General features: G+C 41.4%; 1 protein-coding gene across 8 annotated transcripts; it reads right to left on the bottom strand.

Moving 5' to 3' along the window:
* Positions 1 to 42: 42 nt before the first annotated feature.
* ZNF207 (zinc finger protein 207) lies at positions 43 to 20111 on the bottom strand. Of its 8 annotated transcripts, XR_003535620.1 has the most exons (13): positions 19927 to 20111; positions 18359 to 18485; positions 17781 to 17919; positions 17402 to 17569; positions 16612 to 16687; positions 14180 to 14280; positions 13027 to 13187; positions 12131 to 12223; positions 10690 to 10932; positions 9846 to 10008; positions 9480 to 9663; positions 9180 to 9259; positions 43 to 5093 (listed from the first exon to the last, which is right to left on the bottom strand). XR_003535620.1 is itself a non-coding variant. In XM_027691810.1 (12 exons), the coding sequence occupies exons 1-12, from the start codon at positions 19965 to 19967 to the stop codon at positions 9503 to 9505; spliced, it is 1491 nt and encodes a 496-aa protein (XP_027547611.1). In that variant the 5' UTR covers positions 19968 to 20111; the 3' UTR covers positions 8605 to 9502. The 8 variants fall into 8 exon arrangements, 7 of the variants coding, with proteins under 7 accessions (XP_027547611.1, XP_027547606.1, XP_027547612.1 ...); XM_027691810.1 differs by lacking the exon at positions 43 to 5093 and adding an exon at positions 16073 to 16120 and having other exon boundaries at positions 8605 to 9663; positions 14210 to 14280; XM_027691805.1 differs by lacking the exon at positions 43 to 5093 and having other exon boundaries at positions 8605 to 9259.
* Positions 20112 to 21341: the final 1230 nt, after the last annotated feature.

Here is a 21341-nt window from a genome sequence, read left to right as displayed (position 1 = left end):
AAATAGAGGCACAGTAGTAACTCTGGAGTAAGATAAAATAGCTGGACAAAACCACATTTGTAGGTAGCCTCTGAAGTGCTGCAATGGACTAACAAAAATAATGATTAAAAAAAGCAGAGAAGAACAAGCTCCTGGCTCACAGGCCTAGCAAAGTAAAAATCTGTTGGTAGGAAATGGTAATTAGTAATAGCTAAAGAAAATCCAAGGATTACATTACTGCTATGGAGTTTACAAACAGAAATGCTTAATCCCCAACACAACAAACACAGGATCCTGTTGGTTTGCTGGTAAAAAACAGCCTCATCAATAAAGGCATGTTACTGAAGTGATTTCAACTTTAGATCTTCACACTTTCTAGTAACAAAGGGTATTTGTTAAGGTTCTGTATTAAATTTTCCTTAAAGGTGCTTGCAGGTATTTATTACCTGCCCACAAGCACAGTTAAATCCATTACAGATCTTCCAAAAAAAAAATCTAGATGTTCACTCACTACTGAAATCAGTAGTAGATAACAATCACAGTTCAGAGACCAAAATTCCCCTCATGTATTTAAGTGGTATCATTTGAACAAATTAATTCAAATAGGAACATCAGGTACTTACAGATTAAACTAACCTGTACTGGCAGTGCTGTGGAATTTTTCTTCTCTACCAGTAAGTAGCAAATGCTGAAATTCTGCTGCTAGTTAACAGAAACACAAATTGTATTAAACCAAGGTGTTTAACCCATAATTTAGTTTTTTATTTAAAAAAAAAAAAAAGCTGCCAAACTTCAATTATTGCAATTTGTTGCTTAAGAAAAGCATATGAAGTAAAGGCAACTATAAAATTATTTTCAATTTGCCCTTATTCTTCTGATATTTTTTCATACATAACCCATATATTTAACAAGGTCATCCTATTGCCTACCACAAACATAAAGGAAATTACAATACTTACAGTGCCAGGTTCCTTCATTTAAGTCTCATAAAGTGTGTTTTCTTATTCTGAGCAAAATGTATTTTCTTCCACTTAGATTTACGAGAAAGAAACTAAAGAATTCAGTGCAAGTAACTCAATGAAAAAAGAGAAAGGAAAAAAGCTCTGCATGATACCCTGAACTCAAAGCTTTATGGAATTTTTTTAAGTTGGGAGACAGTGAAATAGCTTCCCCTGGTTGCATTGCACTAATTTCTGGTAATTCAAAATTACTGTCACCAAAATACAGCTACTCATATTGGTTACTCAGGGCAGCAGCAGCTGAAATTCTACACAGCACCCCCACCCCCTTCTGAATAGCACCTGGGAACATGGTAAAGATTTAGACAAAATTTAAGGAAAAAAATTGAGATATCAGAAGCTTGAATCTCTTCTGAGGCAGTTAGACCTTGTTTAGCTGCCAACAAGAGAATTTTTAAGGAAGCTTTCAAGCTCTCAAAGTTTGTGCTTTTTTGCTTTCAGTTAAAATGATATTGGCATTAAAATTCTGTTTTCTTAAAAAACCTTAAGTTCAAGACTGTATTTCTGAAGAAGTTAAATTCCCTGCCACTAAAACAGCAGTGTTGCTGACTGTCCCCATTCCAAGCAAGCCCCTAAGAATGTCAGAGGTTCCTGAAAGCTTGTTCAGAAGGTGCCAGTGTCTCACTACTCACAGCAGGGACCAGGTATATAAATACCAACCCTCCAGCTATTCACACCAGGGTCAGTCAGAACTGCCTCCTCAGGATGCCCAGAACAAATCCCAAGGATAACCCCCTGGATCCTGCAGTCAGGACAGGACATGGCTGAGGCTCCAGTGCCCAGCTCCCTCAGGGCACAAGACTAAAGTAAAGCTGCATTTCCTCCAGCCCAGCCTTCCCAGGAATCTGGGCTCTGCCAACCACGGCTGCCCAGAGCTGCTGCTCACAGTGTGAAAGGAAACAGCCCGTGTTCCTCAGGACCTCCAAAAGAATGTTATCACATTACACTGGAGAATCACCTGAATTCATCTGGATCCCTTCAACAGTTGCCCCAAAACTTCCCTTACTCTGAACAACCTCCCCAGCCCAGCTCCTGCAGACAATGTGGGAGTCACCAGCACTGCATTCCTACAGAACCCAGGCACTGTTTCACTGCTCTGAGTATTTTGATGGCAAGCACAGATTTTTTTTTGGAGTCCCTCATGTGTGGTGTGTACTTTATTTACCACATCTCCCATTCACTTCTCTTGTTTAAAACAGTGGGTGCAAATTTACCCAATTTAGCAGAGTATCAGTGACTCCTCCCCCTTGAGTAAAAGTCACGTACTTCTACTTAAGCTTAAAAAACCCCTGAACTCCGAGACCTACCTCTGTTAATATCTATAAAAGTCACTAAAATATTGCCATAATTAGAAAATTCACAAACAGTGAGATGTACAACTTCGTGATACACAAGCTGCTGCAATACTGGAATGCAAGGAGGAACACACTTCATCCCTCAAAATAAAGACTACAAATTATTTTAACTATCCCCCTTAGACCCACAGGAGGAGGCAGGGAGGAAAATATCACTAAGGAAACATCACAAAAAGAGCAAGACATGAACCATTTACACCAGATGAGACTTTTACAAGTCGTTTCAAAGAGATGAGAGGCCAGCTGGTCTAATAGCTGAGGAGATACTCCCAGCAAAAAGCACTTTATGCCATCCTGGGGACTACAAGGACAGCAGCACTTGCACATGTCACTTAAGGACAAAACACAAAGCAAAGGAAAATCATTATAGCTGCCAATTTAAGGACAAACATCAGTCTGTGGCAACATCAGAATAATTCCAATGCCATCTGCCAGTGCTACCAGCTCCCAAAGAGGGAAGAAGCAGGACCTGTCCCATCCAGTCCTTGAGTGACTTACAGAAAGGACAGGAATGCCCGGGGGAAGTGAAGGGGGGTGAACTACCCATCAGAAACCACAAGCAGTGTTTGCAGTGGAGCAGGAAAATCCAGTCAGAAAACCTTTAATTCATACAGTGACGCCCCACAGAACTGTCTTAATGTCAAATGCATCATTCAAAAGCAGGTAGTGTGAAATTAAACTTCCTGGAATTGCTTAAAAGCACCTTTAAGGAAAAAAATCCCACAGCAATGTGGTGCTGAAAAAATGTTATATTTTGCTCACAAAACATGCCAAAACACAAAGAAATGGTTCATTTGCTCTGAAGGATTAGTATACAGAGGTTAAACAATGACACAGTGAAAACAGGAACTGCATTTTGGAGAACTAATTTGACATGTTCATGGAAAAAAAAATATCTTCAACAAAAGCAGATAAAAACAATCTCCCTGAACTGGGAAACTTTCAGCTCTCACCAGGGTATCAATTCATAAGGCATAACCCCAGTGAGGATCTAAGTGGGTACTTCACTGGACACAAGACAGCACATGTATCTGAATTTTAGCTTTGTGGGCTTGATGACAGGCTGAACATGAGGAGCTGGATAAAGTTCACCTAGTGCTGCATCATCTTAAATGGAAACTGGGAATAAAGTTCAGGATCAAGCATTTGAAATTTACCTATTTTTCATTTTGAGTCTCCACGAGATTCAGATACTTAAAGTAAGAAGTACAACCCACACTATTATTTTGGGTTAAACAGTTTCCTTGGACATTGTAGGGAAATAAGAATAAGCCAAATGCTCCTGTAAACTAAGAAAGTGAAACAAACCCTAGTTGAAGAGTTGTTCTCATCTTCACTGTTATTGGGAGAGCACCACAATGAGAATTAGAAAAGCAAGGCCATGCTCAGTAACCATTTTGGAACAGTCAGAGGACAATTTTCCAGCCAGACTGGGTGACTTGGAGGGGCCTTCTCCAGGAAAAATGCAAAGGGCAGAGTACAAGCAAAGGGTACAACAGGAATGTGCAATCACTCTTCTAAGTTAAGAATTACAACTCTATCCTTGAATTCAAATTACTGAAAATCCCACTGGGGGCCATTATTTAGCAAAATCTTGAAGAAATGAGACAGAGTGTATGCTCATAAAAAACTAGCATAAATTTTGAAAACCTTAAAAAAATTGTAAAACCAGACTCCTACATTTATTTTCCATTTCATTGCTGATAGGCTGCAAGACCTCCTTGGACAAAACCTGCTCTTCTGAAGCTGAAGTTGTCTTTAAGCAACCTCAAGCATTCAAGGCCAGTGTTATCTGCACCAGAGTGAGCAGCTTTTCCTTCACAAAGGGTACAATTTTTTTGCTAGTCACTGTGTGAGAGAAGGAACTTCAAAGAAACATAACTAAGCAAATTTTGAATATGCAACAGAATTTCACAAGGTTTCAAAAAAACTGCTGTGACTTTCACTATTGTTGCAACAGTCAAAGTACTGTTGAGTTTGGTGTATTGGAGAGGTTGAGGAAAAGGTTCTTCCAGAAACTCATGAACTGAAAAATCTGCAGCCTCCATTTCTCACTCTTCTATTCTGTGTTACCAACCTGGATCAAAGCTCAGGTTCCTCCCAGGGCTCTACATTAATATTTGCTGAGGTGCAGCTCACGTATGCAGCAGGATTAACATCTCAACCTTCTGCAAAGAAACTCTGTTCTAGAATTTGGGCTACACAGTTTGGTGCCTATAAATGTCACCTGCTGGTTAAAACCTATTTTAAGCACTTCAACAGTTACATCTCCCCAGAAGAGGAAACATTAGTACTTGGTATTTACATGCCACTAATTCAGAGACTACACAAAGTCAACACTACCAAACCCCCAAACAAATACAGCACAAATGCAATGCAGGGAAAGGTGGGAAGGGGCAGTGTGGCTGAAGGACCCCCTGAGCAGCCTCGAAGGAAATGCATTCCAAGAGAAAAGGTACCCAAACATCTTCAAACAGCCTCCCTCCCCCTAAGACTCTTAAAACCACAACGATAATAAAAAGATAAATATTAATATAGAGCCCATCTACCAAAAGAGAATAAAAAACCTAAATTAAAATAAATTTAGGGGCCTTCACCAAACTTGCTGCAAGTTTGGGGACATAAATATCCAACAGCCATAAAGCTGTGAAAGCCCCCAGAATGAATAAAATAAATCCCACTTGCCTCAGACTGAACAGGGCAACACTGAGACTCTGCCTCAGCCTGTCCTATGGCAGGGCTATAGGAAGAAGAAAAATTTAAATTTTAGAAAAAACATGACCCAATTAAGTGAAAGACATGCATTCAAAAGTTAACAAAATTCCAGTGATCAAGCAAACAAAAGAAAATTACTGCAATAGCACCTCTTTGGTTAGGACCAAACAGTATTTTTTGAACTTGGTAGCTATTTCTGAATTGGACAGTTTGTTTTGCTTTGTATCTTGATCAATGGAACGTCAGTCAGTTCTCTTGGGGCATTTTTCCCATAACTGATAGTACTGACTGTACTAATTCATGAAAAGTAAAGATTCCATCAGCCACTGGAAATGTTCACCCTTGTCTTTGTGTTTATGTAGAAACTAGACCAGTACAATTATTAAACATTTACTATTAAGTGCCATCAGTTCCCATTTTAAATTGCAGCCCCAGCTCAGGGACTGGTGTATCAGTCTCAATTTAACTGAAGGTCATAATGCCCTTCTTGCTGTTCCTACAACTAATGTAATCTTGGTATTATATTTTTTTATCTTGTATGGAGAATTCTTTCATTCCTATAAAATAACTGTGAGTTATAGATCCCCTTCAATTTTATCCAAGTTTTAATAAGTTACACAGTTCTGTGTAAGTGCTGTTCAAGAGCTCCACACATTAAACCAATGGCAGAAACCACAGAAGGCAGATGCAGCTGAATGTGTTTCTAGAAGCTTGTTTATATTCTCCTTTGCATGCACAGAGCGAGGAATTGTTATCCACTGTTATTAGATATTCAGCCCAGCCTCAAATTTATTATCAGCACCTAAAATCTCATCTGTGGAAAAAAAAAATCCAGAAGTTTCAGAAGAAATTTTTAGTCCACATAAGCCAGCTAAATGCCCAGTATTTTATATGTTTGCCAAAGGCAGGAAGCCATTCTAAAGGCAGTATGAAAGAGTCACATCAAGACTTCTGAAAAACTAGCCCAGGCTTTTCAAGGTTCTTTCATGCCAGTCTCATCCCTTTTGCCCTAAAGGTCAGCTGCTCATAACAATATTATGAGACCATGCATAAAATAATTTAGAACTTTTCAAACAAGTCCTAAATGCCATAAATTTTGGCATGATTTTGCTAAACATTTTCCCACCTCTGTCTGAGATGTTCTTGTAGTGTTATTTTTTTGTATTCAACATTTGCATTACACTGCAGTTCCAAGACTGGTCAAAATGCCCTTGCAAGTGTTAACTTTACTGTAAGATCTGCCGTGGCATATTTAGGCAACAACTGAAAAACAAAGCTTCTGCCTATGTAATTACAGTAGCAGAGTCCTGCAGCAGCACAAGAGATGCTTTTCTGTGATCATAAAGGCTTCTGCCATCTCTTTCCAGGGAGAGATGAACTCCAGCAGAAGCCTGTTCCCATGGCTGTGTTACACGTGGGATTTTGCTGGCACAGTGCTGTTGGTTACACTCGGTACTGTAAACCAAGCCTTAGACTTTACACAAGCCACTATTAACATTCCAAGTAGTTTTCTGATCTCTTTTTGGGTAAATGCACCATAAATCCAACTCTCTGAACATTAAGAAGCAGTATCCAAAGAAATGAAGGCAGGGACCAACAGACAACACAGGCACCGAAATCCCGGCCTGTTTACAGAGGAGTCACACGAGAGACAAGAGTATCTAAAGGCAGCCACATCACAGCTCTTATAGCACAGGAATGACAGGAGCAGGAAAGGGAGTATCCATGTGAAAATCATGGAAAAAATTGTTCACCTGCTTCTATGTGAGTACCAATGAAAAATATGTGGCAGTACTTACTTGAGGGATTATCACAACATTACAACTAAAGAAAGCTCAATCTCAAAATGCATCCAAGCTTTAAGTCTATGCAGTATTAGCTACCAAATGGTACCATTACAAGAACAATGAGACATTCACTGTTTTAAAAGAGGGAAATTCTTAATTAATACAACTTGCAGAATATGCTGAGTTAACAGTACATGCAGTAAGGTTTGATCCCAGGAGAAGGAGGGGTCTGAAAACAACATACAGAAAGTTATGGAAAGACACCGAACGAAGAAGGGATTTACTTGACTGGGGCAGGAGGGCAAAGCATCCTTACAGCAGCAATATGATCTCCAGAAAAAGCAAGAAGTTCTACAGTTTTACAAGCAGTAGTTAAGATCACTTTATAAAGTACGAATTTTATGCGTAGTATTACAAAAAGGATAAATATAAGATATTGTAATAATCTCTCCATTGTTGTGTAATTATCCTTATTAGGTAAACAGAAGAAAACCAGAGTATAAAAGCATTGCCTCAGCAAAACAGTTTTATCTGTTAGACTTATGTGTAAAGCAAGATGAAGAGCTAACAAAAGATCTGACACCAAGGCCCACTCAGCACATTTGTAAGCCAAATACTGCACATCTGACAGGTGATCAGCAGATAGCAGTGATCAGAGAGGACTGCTTCTCAACAGAGGCTTGGAGTTATGGTCTTACAACTGCTAAACACTTCAGAGAAAGTGCCTGGCAATTCTTAATGGTTAAAATAAGGCCATTCAGCTGTAATTAGACTGCACTGGATGCTCTTGTGCTTTTAGGAGACATTCTGTGACCCCAGGTCAGAAGCTGAGACCATGTAGTGCTTCAGCTGTACTGTATTTTTGCACTTTTAAGAGACAGTACAAAGCCACAGGAAGTACTTACGTGCAGCTAAAAAACCCCAACACTTTCAAAAAACAGAGCCATAATGCTCAGTAATATAATTTTAAAAAACTCCATCTACAAAAACAGCTGTGGAACAGTGACACAAAAATGCTGACAGTCTTTCTAACCTACCCTAAAAGAAGAGCTATCCCCATCAATTAAATTGCACAGATAAGGCTTGAGGCTGGAACATGTATTTAAAGTTGACCTGCAAATGAAAAAATTCACCACTCATTTTGTTTCCTCCTGTGATAAAGAGGCCAGAGAAGCTCTCACTGCCCTTCCCTCCAAAAAGTCTCTCTCTACATTCTCACTTTCATCAGAAATATAGCACAGCAACACAGTGATGTCAGATACTCAGAGAACTACAATCTTGACAGGAATTTATGACTTTGCTCTTATAAACAGATAAATGACTAATTCATAGGGAAAAGCCTCTCTGATAAAAAGGTCTCTTACTCCAGACACTTTCACTGAATGGCTCAAGAAAGAAACTCAGCCAACATCTCATCACACAACAGATGGTTACAGATAGTTCGTGAAATTCTGAACACTTAAAAATACAGCGTATAACACATTACTCTTGCCTGCTCTGCCTCTTTCACACACTAACAAGGTCAAGCTACTATTTCTCTTTTGCAGGTCAACTTCAATACATCAACTGGGAGTCACTCACCCATGTGACATGCACCTGAGCTTCTAGAAAGATAAACCTAAAAGACTCCTGCAATTCCTAAGCACTTGCACATTGAGAGGGGTCAGCTGAAGAGTGAACTAACAGGACATGCCTGGCACGAGGATGTGTCTTAGAGCACTTCCACATCCTACACGTAAGTGCCAGGACTAGAAATCAGTTAAAATTTATTGAGGACAAGAAAGCACAAATAAAGAGATATATGCATTAAGAGAAGTTACAACCAGAGTCAGGATGTGCCTCCTGCAGCCTCAGTTTTGAGGAGTCTGTTAATAAGTGTACAGGTCTTTGTCTACTCAGATGTACAGCTAGAGGAGTGACTTTTTAGAACAAGGAATTCAGATTTTATCAAAATAAAAGCACCTATAACTGTGTTCATTACACCAATGGCTACCACAGCATGCATCTGTACAAACCTTTCAGGCAGTTGTCCACAGCTGGTCACGAATAAAAAGGCATATAAATTTTTCTCCTCTTTTATTACAATGAAGTTTATAACAGTACAGAAAAGTCACATGACCTCAGCGGGTCAGTTTACTTAAACCCTGAAACAGGAGGAACTCTAAATACATTAAATATTGTTACAAGTTCAGACTTTAATGTACAAGTAGTTGGGAGCAGTTACAGCCCTCACCAAACTATGTTGGGGACATGAAGTCCAACAGCACTTGAAGTGCTGTGAAGGCATCATTTCACAAAGAGCAACGTAACATCACAGAACTTGCCTTTAAGGTGGTATGTTCATGTAATTCCAGCGCCTTCACAATTTAACGAACCATATTTACTATACTTCACTTCTAAAAACCTAGATGAAACATGAAAAAGAAGCCATACAGTATAAATTGCAACATCAGGAAAAGTTCCTGTTATTATTCCAAATAATTTTTCCCATGTAAAATAAGAATGTCCAATAGCTCCTTGCATGTGGGAAGGTACTTATATTTTTAAAGTCACAATGAAGCCTTAATTGACGGAAGCTCTGCTATATTAACAGCACAAGATGAGAAAAGGTTTAATCTCCAAACCTATTAGAGCGTGAGTAGGAGCATCAGTAGCGGCCACCTTGCGACATTACGGGGGGTCTCATTCCCATTGGAGGTCGAGGAGGTCCACTTTGGTACGGGGGCACCATCGGAGGTCCCTGACCGTATGGAGGCATGGCCCCAGGAAGATATCCTGGCATGCCCTGGTGATGAGCACCATACTGACCTATAAACAGAACATTTAAGATGCAAAGAATAATTTTTTTTATTTTTTTTAAGTAACGAGAAGTTGCCTTTTGTGAAAAGCTTCACCCCTCCCTGCCAGAATAGGCCACTTCAAAGTTTTAAAAAGGTTTATAGCAAAGACAAAGCTTTTCAGGAAAAGAAAGCTGGGAAACTTGTGATTACCATGAGGTGGCATGGGAGGTCTCATTCCTTGCTGTTGTGGAGGAATTCCTGGCTGTGGTGGCATCATACCTCCAATTGGTCCAACTGGTGGATTACCCAGGGCAGCCTGGCCTGGCCGAGGAAGATTGCGCTGGTACTTGGGCAACTGAGCCCTTCTCTCTTCCTAAAACCAGAACACACAACCACAACAGAGCGTGTTAAAACTCTCCAAAAGCAAAGTAAAGAGAGGTTCAACAAAGCAGATTACAGGTACTAAACTATTTTTAACCACCTTACAAATTCAGAGACTACCAGTAACATTACACAGGAGCACCTGGATTTTCCCCTTTCCTGCAGTTACTGCATTAATATCAGCCAATGGAGCATTTTGCACACAACACAAATTCTGCCCCTCCCCAGCTCAACAAAGCCTTTTTCTCTTAAGCTGAGACAAAAACACTGAACACAAATCTAAAGATACTCGACCTGAAATTAAGGTTCATTTGTTTTATCCATAAATTCCATTTTCTGACTGCTGTAACCGCACCAAAACCACTTCAAACTGTTCAGTCTCTTGTTCTACACTACCTGTACATATTAAACTTCAAGTTTAAGTCACATGCAGGAAAAGTGCAAATCACATTTTGAGTTGAGTGATTTCCTATCACCAACAAAGCTAAGGCACAGAACTGCAGCAAGAGCACTGCCATATGCCAGTCATCTCAGTTACATTAATTCTGCACAGTTTGCACTCTCACCATTATTAAAATACACATAATACAGAGCGCAGAAGAAATTCCATTTAATCAGCCATACCAGCACAAATTGCATTTTTCAGTGAGACAATGAAAACATTTTAACTTACCAGTGATATATCCTCATCTGGATGGATCAACTTACTGGTTGCACTGGTTGTGGTGAGGGTAGCAGGCTTACTTGTTATAGATGTGGCTGGTTTAGCTGCAGTACTGTTGGTGGTGCTAGTGGTTGAGGCTGTGGACTGTGTGTAAGCAGGGAATGTAGGTTTTGGGGGCTCTGTTGTCGTTGCAGGTGTAGAATTCAAAGGTTTGAAATCAGTACCAACTGGCCCTGGCACAGCTGCTGCAGCCTGTGGAACACAGGGACAGGTCAATACTTGTATCTCAAAGCATAAGCAAACTTAAATAATGATGTCTCTTAGAGCTCTGAAACCTTCCAGTGAGATACATAATTATAACAAGCTTGACAAAAGTAAAGTTCAGCCTTATTGCATACTAGAGCAACTGAAAACAAAACAAAATAAAACCCAGGATATACACATATACACACACACACTGGAAAGTCTAAAATTTGCAGGTCAAAAGCCACAACTAGACAAAAGGAACAAACAAAAAAAAACAAAACCCCACTATCAAAACCTTTATCTGAAATACTGAATTTGGTAGATGCCTGAATCCTTCCTGAACCACTGTTTTGTAAAGAGTTCTAAGTATAAATTCATTGTTCCCTCACTAATAAAAATACTTTAGCAACCATTAGTTCAGAGTACAGCTCAAACTGTTAGTTTTCATTAAAATTTAGTAGTTAAGTAATACTTTAATCCAATATTTAAGAAAGCTCTATTGTGTCAGGGCTTTGAAGTGTTCTCTGCATAAAAACACTGCAGCATTGTCACAAAGTACTATATCTACCTACAGAACTTCAATCTCATTTGAGAATGAAGAATCATTGGAAGCAGATATGAGGTTCACTACAGATTCCAGCAATTCACCTTTGCTACTTTTTTCTTTAAAAAACCCTGCAAATGTCTGCTTTACAAGGCTGTCTCAGAAGACATAGCAATCTCCAAAGCAAGTCTTAGTTATGAGAGAATGCTTTTGTTTCTAGTCACTGTGTATTTACAATTATCTGAACTTCCCAATCAAAACAAAAAAAATCTAACATTTTGCACATAATGCAAATGAAAAAAAAATTCCCTACAATTGTGATGTACCATATTAAACAACATAAACTAAAAAGCCTTCACCATGCATCAAGCTAACCACTGCCCACTAAAATGCATTTAACTGCTTTCATGCTTTTTTAACCCTTTAGAACCAGGATGTAACATGTCATTCTTTCACACTAAGAAAAATTGGGCACTTTGACAAGCTTATTTCTAGTAAGATACAACTCCCAATCAAGGACTCTGCGGTTTTACCAGCTAAACATAATCAGGAAGGTAACAGGAGTGATCTGAAGATGTTTAGTCAATTTTAGATTTCACAGAACGGTCCAAAGGGTTAAGTTGCAAAGCAATTTGTTTTGAACTGTGACTTCCTGCGTACTTGTGCTGTGCTAGGAAACAGAGCGTTAGAAGACGCTGACAGACTTTCTGAATTGGAGGAAGCTGCACTTGAGCTTGTGACAGGTGTCCCCATCTGTAGCATAAAAGAAAGGAAACAGTGAAAAGTCTCCAAACAAATGGGTGGAAAGTATCCACATGAAAGGATTTCTTATGCTAAGCCCTTTCTTATTAAAGGACTGGGTTTTTGTAAACAAGTCTCTTCCCTGCAGAAGTCCAAAATGCAAATAATACACTATGAAGGTTTCTGCAACATACTTGCAAGCAAGTAAAGACTTCAGGACTTACACACAAGTGCATTCAAAGGGAAGAGGTCACAAGCCACGATCAATCCCCACTTCCCTCCCCAACACATTTGAATGAATTTTTTACTACCCTAACTTACTCCTAAACTTTCTGAAGTAAAGAACCTCCTATCTCAGGCAATGTTTAAGCAGTTTAACAAGACGACTGAATAAATCAGTCTATCAATTGGTAGAGAGCCCATTATGAGAATAGCTGAGATCAAGTCATGCCAAGACTCGTAATTTGTAAATTTTAGGTAGAGTTCTATGCAATCAGACTCCTGTGGCTGACTAACACATCCCTTCACCCACCCAAAGCACCTTTATAAACAACTAACTAAAGGCATTAAGCAAAGATGTGTTTTGCCTACTCCTCTCTTGCCCACATGCTTACAGAATTGTTTGGTTTCACAGCTGTTGCAAGACAACAATCTCTTACAATTCATTCAAGCACTACACTGAATTAAACTTCAAAATCAACCCAAGCAAGAAACCAGTCATTTCTGGGGCCTCCTCAGTAATAAATAGCCACTGTTGACACTGTGGCAATTTGATGGACGTAACAGCAGCTATTCCAGGCTCTGGGATACCTTACCTGCCCCGCACTTGGGAAGAGTGGTTTAGTGACTGGAGGCTGTGGGGTGGGCGCTGTTGCAGCAGGAGCTGGAGGCCGGTTAAGGATGCCCGGGGCTGTGACAGGCTGTGCTTGTGTCATTGGGGGCATTCCAGGCCGCGGCCCCACGGGGGGAGGCATTCCTGCAACCACAAAGCATTGCCAACGGATCAGGCTCAAGGGGGAAAGAGTATTCCTTTAGAGAATTCTGTTCACAGTGTTCCTCAGAACCATCTCCCACAAGGAAGATGTATTTCTAAGGCAACAGTAAAACAAAACATGACACAGGGTAACGTCAGCAATCACCAAGCAGTAACACAGACAGTAACCTCCAACCCTTCAGAGCAGTACTGAAATAAGTCACTTTTTTACTAAAGCTTCCACAATGAAGTTTATGCTCTCATTAAACCAATGCAATTAATGCAGTAACTGTTTCCAACACAGTGACTACCCTGTCACGAGTGTGGATGAGACTGGTACAAAATCAAAGAGCCTCAGCCCTCATGAACAGCACCAGGACTGTGACAAACACCGTCAGTGCTGCTGGGGGGCTTCAGCACAGTGATTTTTTGTAGTCTGTCATCCCAAAACCTGCACTTGGTGTGCATGGGGCTCTAGGAGAGGGTCAGGTGGGAAGTTAACAGTTCCCAGGGGTTCCATCCAGCAAACCAGCAAATCTCAGCTCATTACCACACAGCAGCTGCTCAGGTGGAACACCCTGAGAACTTAAGGCTGCTCAAGAGCTGCACAAGCTCAAGAGACATCTCTTCCAGCTATGGTAAGAGACCAAAATTGCAGTTAAGTTTGTTCAAACAGAAGGTTCATTAGTTGGGTAAATCACCAGCATTATTCCTTACATTCCACATTTTCAATTATTACTATTTTCCAGCTGCAGCCACAGACATTAAAAGAAAGGGATGAGGCAACACAACAGCCAGAGGATATGCAATAAGAAAACTATATTCTATTTTTCATTTTAACAACTGAGTAAAACTCAAATAATTATTTACAATAAAAAGCCATAAATCAACCACCTCTGCACAAGAGTGGCTTCTGTGGCAATCAAACCACATCAAGGTGGTGGCACTTATATAAATCCTATATCTTAGTGAAAATAAATAAATATAACTCTCACCATAGTACGAGTTCGACAACCCTGACCTACCTGGTGGCATACCAGGCATAAGAGGTGGTATTCCTGGCCCAGGAGGCATCATTCCACCCATTGGCATCATCCTATTAAACAGAAAATGAACACTGGTATGAACACTCATGATAAACTGTTAAGACAATTGGCACATACCTGTATTAGACAAAAAAATCATGATAAATAATTCCAAGAAGCTCCCAACAGAGGCAATTCAAAACCAGCTGACTCCACAAGAAAAAAACCCCAAGAAACCCAACACCCAAAACCTCAGGAAAATTTGAACTTTAATTTCTTAAGATTTCACTTCCACTACTATGAAATTTCCAGAACTGGTGTCCCTCTTGAAATCTATTTCAGGCTACCAGTTGCAGCAAAGTGTTCCAAGAATATGATCTAAGAACACTCAGGAAGTCTGAATGTAGGAAAACAGTCAGTTCAAATCCCCCTTCAATCACTGTACATCTGCTGTTACTCCTCTGACACCACAAGTGAATGGCAGAGAACCCAAATGTGCACAACTATCCACAAAATATTGATAAAAGCAGAGGGCAAGAAAGCTGCTGGAGTTTCAATTACAGTAAATAATTCACATACTAATGGTAAAGTGGATTTTTTTTTAATATGAGAAGTTCTCATTATAATATATTTTTCTGCATATTAAAAAGGGCTTTTCCCTAGATGAATATGTGTGATTGCTTTACAGGGAACAAACCAAATGTAGCTTAAATTTGCTTAATTTTTTGCAGATGCTCGAAGACAGATAAGAGAAACAAAATAAGGGAACACTCATTACTTTAGTGAGCAAGATAAACAGATGTGCAGCAACACCCCAGAACCCCACTAAGAAGCAGTTTGTTTGTATGACAGAGCCAAGACACCTTCACCACTGGGGTTTCAGGATCAAAACAAATCACCATGAGGAGGTGAGCATTCATTCTGCAAAGCCTGAGTTCTATTCCCAACTCCTCTGCCACTGCTAAAGGGAACGCCCAGTGCAGGAGCAGGAACGGGTGCAAACATAGCAGCACTACCCCTTTTTTGGGTGATGGTCAGAGGAAGCAAAGTCAGTCCTGACACACACATTAGACACAAAAAAGTGCTGGATGCTCCCTGCCTGCTGCCCCCAGAAAGGTAACTTCCCGAGGAACTGCAGAGACAGTGCTAGAAATATTGTCAAACTAAAAACAAAGTTGCTTTCTGTGTCCTAATTCCTCTTTCCTCATTTTTAGACACAAGATAATCATGTTAAGTAAGCAAAACTTTAGATTAAAATGGGTAAAAGGATAGTGCAACCTCTGCTCCCAAATAGAAATGCAGTGAAGGTTTGGCAGATCAGTTGTGGTTTTTACTGGGTGACGTAACAATCACCTGACATTAACAAGGAGTTTAGTGAGGACTAAGCACCAGAAAACCTGATTAAATTCTGTTTAGTTTCCACTCAGGAAAGCTAAAGTCATGATGAGCATCCACACCACATTCGACTATGACACGATTTTTAAATTCAAGGATTGTGAAATCAACATTTATGTCCAAAAAGACCTTCCACCTCAGTGAACTTTAGAACTTATAAACTGAGTTCCTGCAGTATGTTCTGCAGTGTAAAGGACTGAGCACATGGAGCTCTACTCTGGTTGAAGAGACCCCTAAGGGTCTATTTTGTTAATATTATGTAGAGCACGTTTCACGCATAGTTTTGTAATATTTAGATAAAGCATAAAAACTTCATATATTATACAATAACAAAACCTAACTAGACATTTTCCCCAAATTCTCAGGCAATATTCAGAGGTTTTCAGTAAGACAATTTCAAGCTTATCAAAAACATGACATAAAATGGCATAATGAATGTACCTAGAATTACATTAATGAGATGCTTACATGTTTCCACCACAAAATGACTGCATGTATTTTCTCTGTTGATGTAATCTGTGAAAATTTATGACAAAATCAAAAATCTAACTGTGAATTTTCAAAACACATTGTGACAGGGTATGGTGTCAACCCCAAACAAGCATAAAAAACCAACACCTTTTGCCCGAAATACAAGAAAAATATCAACTATCCAGTATCTTTTTCCTGTTAGGTTGATGACTGATAAGCAGATGCACAACATATGTGCAGTGCACAAGGGAACAGTGGCTCACAGAAGGCTCTAAACCAACACAGCAAAACTTTAAATTAATATACTACTATATAATGAAGTGAAAAGAAAGGCAACATACTTTACACATAAACTCACAGCTTGGCCATATTTTACATGTTGGTTTACAGCCATCCAGTTCTCTAGTTAGTCTTAATATTTAGGTCACAGAGTTTACAATTTCCTAAACACATTTTTTTAATTAGCTTTACTTCTTCTGTGACAGTTTGAAATGCACAGTATTTATATGTAATATCAAGTCTTTCTTGCTACTCACCCAGGTGGCATTCCAGGCATAACTGGAGGCATTCCAGGCATCATAGGTGGAACACCTGCCATTAATGGTGGAATACCTTAAAAGAAAAATACATTTTCAGCAACTCTGACAACATACATTTGCTAACAAATGGCATCTAATAAACATGGACTAGATAACTGCTTCACAGGAAGCTCTGAAAGAGTGCTTTTGAAATAACGTTGCTTACAAACAATGCAATATAAAACACCTGCAAATCTGACTTGGCTTCATTGCTCCTGCAAGACTCTAAATTTTCTTAGTGGTCTCCTGTCATGGAGGGGGTTACCACTTTCTTAGTTTCAGGGGGAAAAACCTGGTTCAAACCACTACATCTCCAAAGAACACACCTTATTGCAAGGAGAAGAGACCATTTTTCACCCACTGATCAAAATTCTTTCCTCACCATATTTGTGGCCTGTGTATAAACTGCCTGTTCTGTGTGAGCACTCTCTATATACACAACAGCCTTTCTGCCCTGTTTCCAAAATCCCACAAACATCTCTGGCAGACATCTCTGTGAAGCACTAAGCTGTCTCACTACCACATGCCTTCAATCTACATACCAGCTTTAGGTATCTTAATCTACACCATGAAGGGAGACGTGCAGGGGAAGGACACAGAATGGGGGAAGAAAATGAAGAAACTGCTTATCTGCACCTCACACAACTATTTTGTGACCTCCCAGACCCAGTGTTAAAAGGGCAGATTATTACTCAGCACACCAGCAGCAATTTGTGTAATTTCTACCCAGCTTTTCACACCCTCTCACCTGGAGGCATCCCTGGAGCACCTGGCACAGGAGGCAAACCCGGCTGTGCCATTGGGGGAATGTACCCCTGCTGTGGCTGAACTTGCTGGGGTTGAAATGAAGTTGAAGCCGCAGATTCATCATCTTCATACTCATCAGAATCATCCTGTTGTTTCTTTTTCTGGCTCTCTGCAGACAGGACAGTGGATGGTCAGACAAAATGCAAATTACATTCTATGAAATTAACTTTATCTGGGGTGTTCTGGTTGGAACAAAACCAGTAAAATTCCAATCTGGAGCTGTCGTTAGAGAACGTGTTAAAGCTGACACTCACTGTGTCCACGGCTGTGTAAGGACCAGACCAGGGAAATAACACTTAACCAGCCACATCACACCTTACCCTGAGTTTTTTGTTCAAGTAACCTCCTCCGTTCCTCCATATCTTTTTCTGGAATGCCCTCCATCCCATAGATTTCCAGTTCAATGTCCGTTCTTCCGGGAATAGCATTTGGAACAGCATCTATTGTTTCCTTGTGTACCTAGAGAAAAAGAAAACCAAAGAAATGCTGCTGACCACAATTCAGGTTCAATTCTCTGTGTTCTTCAGCCATTTTCAAGATAAAAAAGGAACATTCTTAATGGGAATAATCCCTCTGGCCAAGCATATCCTTGATTGTGCTTCCTAATCTCTGGTAACTACTATTAGCTCTAAAACCACTTTACAGACTTGTTTTAGAATACCAAGACAACACGATTCCTTCATTCCTCCTCCAGAACTGAGGGCAGAGATCTCTGCTGCACAGTGTCCATCTGACTGCTGACACAGCAGGACTCCTGTGCTGGAAACAGGCCACTGCTGCCTTTTTTGCATCAGTCTTTAAGACCCTGGAAGCCCCAAACACCATCTTTTTAAGGTCACTATTCATTCAAATTTTAGATACTCTTAGAAAAAGCCCATGTAAATCTAAAACTCCTTACCTGCATGCAGTGTATAGCTAAACCAGGTCCTGTATACAGTTTCTTATGACATATATGGCATTTAAAGTGCTTTGCTTTTTGATGCTGTATAAGGATTTTTTCATCATCAAAATCCCTATTACAATACCTACAGAAGACTGTTAAGGAAACATTTAACCCTGGAAGTGACCTCCTAGACAAAACCAAGGTAATTAGCACCAGGGTGCTTTTTCCTAAAGCAAAAGATACAGGAAGCATCTCTGAGCATTCAAAGAGTAACAAATATTTCATGTATGTCTGAAATCACCACCCTCATGTGATCCAGCACTTCCCTCATCAGACAGGTATAAAACTGGGAAGTTGTGTGTAACAAGAATAATTTGATTCCATGTCCTTAGTCACATGGTTTTCAAGTCCTACTTCTTTTTAAGTGGACTCTCTCTCTCTCTCTTCAAGGGTGTGGATTAAAATAAAGTTGCAAAAGCATTAAAGGAGAAACAGACTGGAAATCAGAAAAACGGAAGCCATGCTAAAGACTCAAAGTGTCTCTTCAGTAACAAGTACCAGTAACTAACAAACATAAAAGAGAACAAAGGTCTTAGTTAAAAATTCCTTTCCTACCCAGCTATCAATTCTTCTGACACTGCATAATTTGCTGCAGTCATTAAAGAATTCTCTGCTTTTAAACAAAAGTATTTTAAACAAGGAACTTTCTGGATATCTACATAAACGAAGAGGCAAAACTGCATCTCCTTCCTGCAGGTCAGCACTGGGATTTCAGCAAACACTCCACACATCTTCCTCGGCAAGACAAATACACGTTTGCAATTCGTTATCAACACAATGTTAACATTGTTAACACAAAGTGTCTCTTGCTTCCGCCAAAACGTGAAATACATTAACATCTAAAACAGAAGCCTTCCAATATAAAATGGCAAAATACCTCAGAGGAGCTTATAAATTCCTTTATTAAACAATCCCAGATGGGGCAGAAACATTTGAGAGAGAGAAAAGGTAAATTTGTAACCATTCCCCAACAGACAGAAGATTCTGAAGGAGGGACCGAAGAAAAATCCACCGGTATTTCAGGACACTGAGAAATTCCGCCTGACGGTGATGCAGCAATTACAAATTTGAAAGCCTTCCTGGCCACAAAAAAAAAAAAAGGGCAAAAAAAGAAGAAGTTTTCAAAAACTCTCTTTTAATCACATCCCCCTCCTTGAATAGCTGTGTATATTAGGAGCAGGATTTTCTCGCTTGTAACATCCTTTCCCCGGGGGATAAAGACCGTTTTCTTTTTTTCTCCACGACGCCGGCAACCCCGCCAGGCCCGGCCCGGCTTCAGGGAGCGAGTGTGAGGCCGCGGCCTCGGCAGGAGCGGCCCTGAGAAGAAAAAGGGCACGGACCAGGGCCCATCCCGAGCAGCACTGGGATGGAACAGCACCGAGCACCGAGACAAACCGTAACAGGGGTGGGGAGAGGGGGAAGCCCAGTCCCGGGGCAGGCCGGGGCCGAACGGCGACCGCGCCAGGCCGCTCCCCTCCCCCACCCAGATCCCCGAACCCGCCGCGTCCCACACATAAGGATACCAGCACCAAGGCTTCAGCTGCTTCTTCTTCTTACGGCCCATGGCTGTGGTGACGACCCCGAGCTACAGAGCAGGAGAGCCGAGCGCTCCCTCAGAGCCGCAGCGCCCGCGCGACCGCCCCGGACCGAGCGAAGAGGTACAAAATGGCGGCCGCGCTCCCTCAGGCGCCACCGCCTCCGCGCTCCCAGCGTGCACCGCGCCGGGAGGGAGGGGAGGGGGGAGTGCCCACGTGACGCGCGCGCGGCCGCCCCCGGGCTGTCCCGTGTCCCCTCACGGCGCCGCCGCCATTTTGTCCGGTGGGGCTGTGGGTGCGCGGCCTGAGGCACCGACATGGGTCATAGAGTCAAGGGATGGTTTGGGTTGGGAGCAACCTTAAAGAGCATCTCGTTCCACCCCCTTGCCGTGAGCAGGGACACATTCTATTCGACCAGGTTGCTCAGAGCTCCATCCAACTCACCACCCTCACAGCAAAGAACTTCCTCCTAAGACCTAATCTAAACTGTTTCTCGTCTTCATATTTAGTGGCGCAGAGAAACTGTGTTTTCCCTACGAAATCTGACGGGGCAAGAAGCCGGTGTTGCTTAGACTGTGCTGTGCAGTGTTGTGGTGCCAGCTGTGTCCGTGTTACTGACTGCTGACAGTGAGGCCATGGGGTGTGGGGGAGCCCGGCCCTCCGAGAACACAATAAAACCAACTGAAACGTGTTTAGTTGTCACCCTCCTCAGCTTCTTGTGCCTGGCCAGGCTGGTCCCTCTGTTACACTGACAACCCATTGCGGGTTGTGTCTGTGTTATCTCCACAGCCCTCCAGCTCGGGGCTGGTCCACTGGCTGCTTAGAACAGAATCATGGAATCATTGAGCTTGGAAAACACTTGTAAGATCATCAAGTCCAACCATCAGCCTCATCCAAGGCTTTGCAGTGGCCCTGCTGCAGTTGGGGGTCAGAGCTGCTCCCCACAAGGCTTGTCTGCAACACAAGGGAGGCTATGGAGTCTCTGCCTCAGGAGACATTCCAAACCCAGCTGGACGAGTTCCTGTGTCACCTGCTCCAGGTGACCCTGGCTGGGCAGGAGGTTGGACTGGATGATCTCCAGAGGTCCCGTCCAACCTGAATGATTCTGATTCTGTAACTGCCAGGAGCTAACAAATGTGCTGCTTACAAAGAAGGCTAATCCTGTCAAATCCCCCATAGCGAGGTGTTGGAACGAGATTATCTTTAAGATCTCTTTCAACCCAAACCATCCTGTGATTCTGTGATTCTATGAAACTCGATTTGAGCGGGTCCTGCCGTTAGGTCAGTGAAGGATCGCCTGTACTGACACGGGCCCCGTGGCGTCTGTACCGCATTGTCCTGCACCCTGCGCTGACAGGACCCGCGGCAGCCGGAGCCGTTCCAGCGCTGGTGGAACGCTGGGT

Source organism: Neopelma chrysocephalum, unplaced genomic scaffold, assembly GCF_003984885.1.
Source record: "Neopelma chrysocephalum unplaced genomic scaffold, ASM398488v2 Primary Assembly neopelma1_84, whole genome shotgun sequence".
Classification (NCBI taxonomy): Eukaryota; Metazoa; Chordata; class Aves; order Passeriformes; family Pipridae; genus Neopelma; species Neopelma chrysocephalum.
The sequence above is the reverse complement of the archived record's forward strand: the minus strand, read 5'-3'. Positions and strand labels throughout refer to the sequence as shown.

Coding starts and splice junctions, on each gene's coding strand:
- ZNF207 (XM_027691810.1), bottom strand. CDS start 19,967: ATGGGCCGTAAGAAGAAGAAGCAGCTGAAGCCTTGGTGCTG. Junction 17,570..17,780: donor ACTTGAACAAAAAACTCAGG/GTAAGGTGTGAT, acceptor TCCTGTCTGCAG/AGAGCCAGAAAAAGAAACAA. Junction 16,121..16,611: donor ATGCCTGGAATGCCACCTGG/GTGAGTAGCAAG, acceptor AAATTTTCACAG/ATTACATCAACAGAGAAAAT.